The sequence below is a fragment of the Triticum aestivum genome, chromosome 2A, assembly GCF_018294505.1.
Source record: "Triticum aestivum cultivar Chinese Spring chromosome 2A, IWGSC CS RefSeq v2.1, whole genome shotgun sequence".
NCBI lineage: Eukaryota > Viridiplantae > Streptophyta > Magnoliopsida > Poales > Poaceae > Triticum > Triticum aestivum.
The window spans coordinates 765,366,418-765,375,268 of NC_057797.1; the positions used below are offsets into that span (position 1 = coordinate 765,366,418).

General features: G+C 54.1%; 1 protein-coding gene across 1 annotated transcript; it reads right to left on the bottom strand.

Annotated features, from left to right (window-relative positions):
* Positions 1-3,391: 3,391 nt before the first annotated feature.
* Positions 3,392-5,143, bottom strand: LOC123186570 (protein ASPARTIC PROTEASE IN GUARD CELL 2-like). Its single transcript, XM_044598310.1, has one exon. It carries the CDS (start codon positions 5,004-5,006, stop codon positions 3,588-3,590), a length of 1,419 nt encoding a protein of 472 aa, XP_044454245.1. The 5' UTR covers positions 5,007-5,143; the 3' UTR covers positions 3,392-3,587.
* Positions 5,144-8,851: the final 3,708 nt, after the last annotated feature.

An 8,851-nucleotide genomic window follows, 5' to 3' on the forward strand; every position in this document is an offset into this window, starting at 1 on the left:
GACGCCACCCGGCGCCGTGGTCATCCGCGGCGGCAAGAAGAGGCTGCGCGCGAGGCCGACGCTCAGCGGAGCTCCGGCGGTGGCGATGCCAGCGCTTCCCGCGCTAGGGTTTCCGGCGGCGGCGGCGGCGGCGGGGGGGGTCGCGGTTGTACAGCGGGGTGAGCAGGGCGCCGGTGTGCACGTCCATGGGTGGGCGGCAGGGCGCCGGCGCCGGCGCGCGCGGGGCGTAGGACGAGGAGAGGAGAGAGTGCGGCGCGAGCGCTCGAGTGTGCCGCGCGCTGTAACTGGCGCCCGAAATACGCCGCGCGGGTAAGTGTTTTCAACCACGCGCCCAACCCGTTATAGCGCGCACGCCGTTTTTGCACGCCCGCTGGAGCGACCCGCCACGTTGCGCGCGCGCTAAAACGGCTTAATTTACGGCGCGGCACTAGTTTAGCGTGGCTGTTGGAGATGCTCTTAGAGCTAAGGTGTCTCCTGACCGAGCTGCGGCACAACCAGTGTTAGATGAAGAATAGCCGCCACGTTGGTGTACCCGTCGGCAGGTGTATTCAACCTGCCTATCAGTGCTATGACAAAAAAAAATCTCTGGTCTGACAAAAGAACATCTCTGGCCGTAGTACAATCTTTCTTAGATAATCTCACTAGAATGGTCTAAGTGGCTTGTAGCGGTGAGCGCACAAATCTCCCAGGCAAAAGTACGATCGACACATACGTATCATGGTTTGGACAATGACATTTGTTATTGCAGAGTATTTAGCCAAAAACTACCACATTCCACGGAAACGTGACAGAAAAATATCATCTTACGATTTTGTCCCGAAAACTACCACTTTTTTATTAATCCATGGCAAAAAACTACCAAGTGTGAAAACTGCTCGCTTTGCCTGAGTTAAACCCGAATCTGACTGCCCGACCCCACCGTTTAGGTGCCAGCGTGGCGAAGCGCTCGTGGCCAGCCGTTAACGCCCGTGACCTCTACGCCCGCGCGCCCGCTCGTCTCCCCTCGCCCGCCGCAGTGGTCACCGGAGCAATGCCGGCAGTCGCCGACCGCATCGCGACCAGATCATGCAGCATCGCCTCCCTGGCGCAGCCACACTGCCCAACGAACCACCCCGCGCCGCCCGTCACCATGGCCTTGCCCCGAGCGGCCGCCGCCCCGGGGCTCGCCGCCGGCAAGCTTCCCCATCACCGTCCAGCCTCGTCGTCACCAGATCCGGTAGACGCCGCCCCGAATCCGCCTCCCCCGGACCTCCCCGCCGCCCTGCTCGTGCCGGCGCACCACCTGCAGGTCACGCCGTCTCCTCCAGATGCGGCCGCACCCCTAGCCGGGCGCCCGTCGCCGCGCCCCCCTAGCCGCTCTTGCCGCCCTGGCCGCGCGCCCGTCGCCGTGCCCCCTGGCCGCTCTTGTCGCCCTGGCCGCGCGCCCGTCGCCACGCCCCCCTGGCGTGCCTGGCTGCCGAGCCCCCCTGGCCGCTCTTGCCGCCCTGGCCGCCGCGCCCCGGGCCGTTCCCATGGCCGCGCCCATGGTCACCCGCCCGTGGCCGCGCGCCTGGCCCCGCCGCGCTCGCCCGCGGGCGCCCCGCTCCCTGCCCACGCCCCGGCCGTGCCCGCCCGTGGTTGGAGTCAACGAGGGCGAGCAAGAGAGGCATGCGCCGCCTGCGGCGTGGGGAGTGCAGGGGCTGCACTCCAGTGACCACTCCGGCGGGCGAGGGGAGACGAGCCATGTCAGCACTTGACGATTAAACAAACGGTGTTGACTTACGATGCCATGTCAGCACTTACATGCGGGCCAGGCTTGTCATAAACGCATTTAAAATGGCTGAATCAGTCGATTTAGTCACATGGTAGTTTTTTGTCACGGATTAATAAAAAAATGGTAGTTTTCGGGACAAAATCGTAAAGTGGTAGTTTTCTGTCACGTTTCCGTGAAATGTGGTAGTTTTTGGTTAAATACTCGTTATTGCATGATCAGATGAATGGTCCCTCTCCACAGTCTACAAAGTGGCCAATAAAAAAAACTCAGCTTTCTAAATCATCCCACTCATAGGCACACAACATACTATATAATTACTAATAAGAAAATAGTTGGTTAGGAAAGGCAGCAATGATGGCAACTTTTTACTTGCAATGAACAAGTTGTTTGGCGGCTATATATGGCTTGTACATTAAAAGAAATTCAAAATACTCTTTAGCCAAATTTTTGCATACAACAATTTTTTCTTTTATACAATATTAGATTTGTTGACGTGCTTTTTTCAAAAAAGACTGTTAAAAACTTTAAACCGCCGGACTCTAGTTTGTTGATGTGTGTCAGAAAGAAAATAAAGTCTAACTATTTAAATCGGCCGGCCAGTCGCCTTGCGTCCGCGCTTTCTAGTGCACGCCTCGGTTTCTTCTTCCTGCTCCAGATCCTGCCACCAACCAGCCCCAATCCAGCGCAGCTCAGCACCCACTTCCTCTGCTGACCCCGCCCATTGGTTTCTTCTACCGCGGTGAGCCAGAGTTGATGCAGGAGCGGGGTCTCTTCCCGCCGCCTCTAACAACCATGTGCGAAACACACCAGCGCGCGCTCCCCTGGTTCACTCCAGAGAACTGGGCGCCAGCCCCGCACCTGCTCCTCAACTAATCAGTGCACAAGTCATGGCCACATCGTATGAGGGAAGCCGCCATGGATATGTCATCAAGCGAACTACTGCTCATAGTATTTCCGTCTTGGAATCGTCCACCAGAGATGTTGCAACCACAGTGACTCTGTGTTGGAACCGGGCTGGTGACAGAGTTGCATCCATTGAAGAGAAAAGTTGCATCCATGGCAACAGGAGTTGGAACCGGCTCATGATAAAGATGCATCCATTGAAGAAGAAGCTGCAACAATGGATGTGCTGAAAACCGACGGTAGTCGGTGCTGGAGATGAAATGCGTGACACACCTAGATGTTGCAACCACGACGGTGATATGTTGGAACCAGCCGATGACAGAGCTACACCCCAAGAACGCCCGTGTGTTGAACTGGTCGGCAACTAAGGGAGCAGAAGTTGGAACAGCGTGCTACAGCCAAGGGATGGCGGGGGAGGGGGGGCTTCAAGCTAAAGGTGTGGCAGTGCAGGTGTGGCAGTGCAGGTGCGGCAGGGTGCTACTAGCAATGGTGAGGTTGTGGTGGCCGGTGAGGACGAGCGGCGAGGGACGGTCACTTACAGAAGGGAGGCGCCATGGGGGAGGTGCGTGTGCATTGAGCGCGGCTCCTACGGAAGGAAGGTGTGGTTAACCTGTGTAAGAGAGAAAAGATTCAATCTGAACGGTTACTATTTGGTCTATTGGTCGACTAGCGCGGCGACCGGCCCAAGCCTTTCGCCTAAAATAACTTGAAATTAAAATCATCAATTATCCATCTTTGTTCTTGCATGCAACACTTACAAGTTGACTTGCTCCTCTCCACTAGCTAGACTCTTATAATAACTAATGTACCTTTCCATACACATATACTGTACCTACATATACTTATAAATCGTACAATACGATCCCATCCTGTATATACATACGCGGGCCCTACTCAATCCACTACGTTTGACGTGGCAGCAGAACTAATACTAGCACGTCGCGGGTCCGAAGCCAACGTAACCAGTGGCGGAGTCGACGGTTATCTGGATCCCCTGCTGCTGTATGTTGCCGAGGATGGACAGCCCCGACGCCGATGCCGCGAACGCCAGGCAGTACACGCCGCCGCCCATCTCCACCAGCAGGTTCCTCGCCGGCAGCGTCAGCGCCGCACCGTCCCGCCCGAAGTAGAGGGCCACCGTCGGCACGCGCACGCTCGCGTACCCGCTCAGGTCGTAGCACGTGTCCAGCAGCGACACGCCCGGCACGCGCGGGAGGCCGCCGCCGACGGCGTCCGCGAACGCGTCGCGCAGCGCGGCGTAGGCGTCGGCCGGGAGCCGCGTCACGGCCGTGCCGGTGTCCATCACCACGCCGCCGCCGCCGTCCTCGGTGAGGTCGAAGAGCCCGTCCTGCAGCGGGAGCCTCTCGCCGCCGACGCCCAGCCCCGTCAGGCCCACGTAGTAGAAGCTCGGCTCCTGCGCGTTGCGCAGCAGGGGCACCCACACGGCACCCACTGGCATGGCATCGTCCCGGCCGAGCACGAGCGACCCGGCGCCGGCGTCGGCGCCGCGGCTGGCGAGGCAGTAGCTGAACGCGCCGCCGGCAGCGCCGCCCAGCTGCCCGACGAGCGACATGGGGCCCCAGCCGAGGCCGAGCAGGCCGGCCGCCCCGACGAAGAGGCCGCGGTTGCGGTGGCCGCAGCCGATTGCGACGCCCTGTACAGGCGTGCTGTCCCCGAACGTGAGCGTCTCCATCGCGAGCACGCCCTGGGTGTACGACCCGTCGCCGTAGGACACCTGATACCGGCACGCTCCGGAGTCGGCGCATCCGGAGGACCCGCCGGGCAGCGTCCTGCAGACGCCGGAGCCGCACGGCACGATGGCGAAGGACGCAGATGCAGCCGGGTCGAAGAGAGGGTCGGCCTGTTGGTAGCATTCGGCGCAGGGGCGGCACTGCACCCAGATGACGTCGCTCCCAGAGTCCACGACCAGGTACTGCTCCGTGGGCGGCGAGCCCACGCCGACGCGGACGAAGTACTCGCCGCTGCCCTCGGAGATGCCCGACACCACCTCCGACCCCACCTCCGTGGTCATGGTCGTCGGCGAGAGGCGACGCTGGAGGTACTCTACCCGCACGCCGTCCCTTGCCGCAACACCGAGCATGGCATGCCGCGTCGACGGGTATGTCCTGCCGGAGACGGCGTCGCGGTGCAGCAGCGCGAGCGAGGGGCGGCCATCGTGGCGCGACGACGGGGGTGAGGATGGTGACGTGGCCGCAGCCATGGTGAAGTTGCGAGGGTCGATGTAGTGGAACCGCAGTGACGACGGTGACGAAGCCGAAGCGCCGGGCATGATCACGGCGGAGACGAAGAGGAGGGCGAGGGGAAGAAGCATGATGGCGTGCATGGCCATGGTGCGCACGTACACACACAAGTGTTTGGGGAAACGACGAAGGTTTACTTCGAGCAGGAGCTAGCTTGCAAAGGCCTGGAGGATTTATGAGTTCCGCGGTGTGTGGGTGGCAAGTGTGTTGTGCAGCACTAGCTACTGTGGTGTGGTTCATGCACTTGTGTGTTTGCCACGTATGATAACGCATTGTTGATAATAAAGTCCATTTGATCGATCGTAACGTCGAACGCAAGTTAGTGAAGGCGTTGTTTTGACCGGTTTTAATGATATTAAGTTTGGAGTTTCTGGAGTACATGCTGTGCTTTTTTGGCTCAATTGGAAGACCTTTTGCTTGTGGATTCGATCGTGCCTTTTGTCTACCTTTCATCTTTAGAGACCGCCTATACATCATGCGACTGATTTTTTCAAACTTTCAGAGTCGATTTGAGAAGGACCATGAGCATCTCCATCAGCCGCCCAACGCGCGGCGCGCTAAAAACTACTTTGTCGCGCGCCCATCGCCTGATTTGGCGCGGCGGGCAGCGCTGGTTGCAACAGCCACGCTAAAATGCAGTGCGCGTAGTGTAACGCCCTCGATGCGGCTATAGCTTCCACGTGTCGAGGCACGACTTAGAGACATAACCGTATTAAAAGCAATGTCGCAAGTTAGGCAATCATCACAACATCCCATGTAATATATAGAATAAAAGGGGAGATACATAGTTGGCTTACACTCGCCACGTCACATCAAAGTACATAAATAACATACATCATCCAAACACTCATGGCCCGACTACGGCGCAAAAATAAAAGACAACCCAACAAGCGACAAGGTCCCGATCAAACCCCAACTGGGCACCACTACTGATCATCAGGAAAAGAAACATAGTAACGCTGAGAATCCTCGTCGTACTCCCACTTGAGCTCAAGCGCGCCATCTGGAGCTGTATCATCTGTCCCTGCATCTGGTGTAATAGTAATCTGTGAGCCACAGGGACTCAGCAATCTCGCACCCTCGCGATCAAGACTATTTAAGCTTAATAGGTAGGATAGGGTAAACATATGTGGAGCTGCAGCAAGCGACTAGCATATATGGTGGCTAACTTATCCGCAAAAGAGAGCGAGAAGAGGAGGCAAAGTGCGAGCGAGAAACTAGAGAGCAACCTGCGCAAACATTACTCCAACACCGTGTCCACTTCCCGGACTCCGCCAAGAAGAGGCCATCACGGTAACACACTCAGTTGATTCATTTTAATTAAACTAAGGTTCAAGTTATCTACAACCGGACATTAACAAATTCCCATCTGCCCATAACCGCGGGCACGGCTTTTGAAAATTCAATCCCTGCAGGGGGGTCCCAACTTAGCCCATAACAAGCTCTCACGGTCAACGAAGGAATAGACCTCCACCCGAGACATTTCGATCAGACTCGGTATCCCGGTACAACAAGATATTTCGACAGGTTAAAACAAGACCAGCAACACCGCCCGAATGTGCCGACAAATCCCGATAGGAGCTGCACATATCTCGTTCTCAGGGCACACTCAGATGAGCTCTCCATACAACTAAAACCAAACCTCGAGTTTCCCCGAGGGGGCGCTGCACAGGACTCTAGTTCGGACCAACACTCATAGGAGCACTGGCCTGGGGGGGAGGGGGGGTTAACATAAGATGACGCTCGGGCTCCGGAAACCCAAGGGAAAAAGAGACTAGGTGGCAAATGATAAAACCAATGTTGGGCATTGCTGGAAAAGCTTTAATCAAGGCGAACTATCAAGGAGTTCCCATTATAGCCCAACCGCGTAAGGGACGTAAAATCCGGGAACATAACACCGATATGACGGAAACTAGGGCGGCAAGAGTGGAAGAAAATACTAGGCGAGAGGCCGAGCCTTCCACCCTTTACCAAGTATATAGATGCATTAAGATAACATGGCAATATAATGATATCCCAACAAGTAAATAAATGTTCCAACAAGGAACGGTCTCCAACTTCACCTGCAACTAACAACGCTATAAGAGGGGCTGAGCAAAGCGGTAACATAGCCAATCAACGGTTTGCTAGGACAATGGTGGGTTAGAGGCTGAACATGGCAATTTGGGAGGCTGACAAGCAAGTGGTAGGCATCGTAGCATTGGCATAGCAAAAGAGCGAGCAAACTAGCATAGCAAATATAGTAGTGATTTCGAGGGTATGATCATCTTGCCTGCAAAGTTGTCAGAGTTGACTGGATCCTCGAAAGCAAACTCAACGGGCTCCTCGTTAGCGAACTCGTCTCCCGGCTCTACCCAAACAAGACAAACAAGCAACAAGGATACAATCAACCACGTGCAAACTCCAACAATAAGATGCAAAGATGGTATGCTATGCGGGATGCAAAATGCAAGATGTGACAGGAAATGCATGAACCTGGCCTCAACTTGGAAAACCAAGTGTGCCACTGGAAAGATGGGATGAAATCACTTGAAGACGATATAAAGAACGCCGGAATCGGAGTTACGGTTTGGAAATGGCAAGCGATTCAAAAATGACACCGGTCTGCGATTTACAGCAAGTAGGCATCTAAATGCAATGAAATGAACATGCTACAGCAATCAAACATGGCATCAAAATACATGGCAGGGAAGAATTCAAGATGCTTAACAAAAGACTAGCACTGAGCTACGGCTAATTCATCCATTAAGAGGTTCAAACAAGCATGGCAAAAACGCAAATGTAAAACAGATTTCAGACTTAGTGAAATTAACACTTGTCTGGAATTTCAGATCATGAAGCCCTCTTCGGAGCAGCAAAACAACATGCTACAGGACCTGAACATGACAAAGAAAGACATGGCATGGAGCTACTCAACAAGCTTAACAAAAGTCCCTAAGTGACCTGGGGCCAAAAGGGATTACAAAATATACTAACAAGCACACGAACATAGCTAAAACACAATCAGTTTTCAGACTTAGTGAAAACTGAGACATGCTGAAATATAACTCACGAAGGCATTTAAACGAGCTCGATGCACTCACTAGGGTGCAAGTCATGGCAAGGCAAGCATACATCCATTAAGAAGGCACAAAATACAAGTTATACATGGCAAGAACAATGGCATAGCATGCACGGATCAACTATAATAACATCGGCAAAATCGCAAACAAGTTGACGATCTGCCCAGGTTCATAACGAAGCAAAAGTAGAGTTCGATTGACTCAAGCTAGAGTGCTCCATAATTGCAAGCAAAGGCATGGATGGATAGAGCATAACAGGGTTAATAAAACTCCTTTACTGATCGTCCTCAAAAGAGGCACGGATCACTAGGAAATAGCATGAACATATGGCATCATGAACTAAATAATCCCAGACTTAGTGAAAACTACTAAGTCCCCGAAAACAGATTTACCGAGTGCCTCACTTTGCAAGCTTGCACAAGTCACCACACACATCACAAAAATGCATGGGTTGCACCTCTGGAAAGATAACAAGATGCTTAACAAAACATATGAAGGACTCACAGGCATATCATGCACACAACAATCATGGCAAAAATGACAAAAGCCTAAGATGAACTAGCAGATCTGACAATTAACTCACAAAACCTCCTTCTAACAGCATTTCGGGCACCAAGATGAACTCAAATGAAAATGATGCAATGGAATAAAATGATGTACTCGTCGAGACGGACATTTTGATATACTATATGTCCAAATCGTAGCTACGGATGCGGAGATATGGCAGGTCAAAGTTTGCTCGAAAATTAGGGTTTGGGGAAGAAAAAGTCAACCGTGAGGAGTAGATCTCAGATCTGGATCGCACGGGAACCAAGGCACGCCAGAGACGCACTGTAGCTGGCCGGAGTTGGAGCTCGCGGTGGCCGGAGCTG

Excerpts from the sequence above, each read along its gene's own strand:
- LOC123186570 (XM_044598310.1), bottom strand. The coding sequence starts at position 5,006 with ATGGCCATGCACGCCATCATGCTTCTTCCCCTCGCCCTCCTCTTCGTC.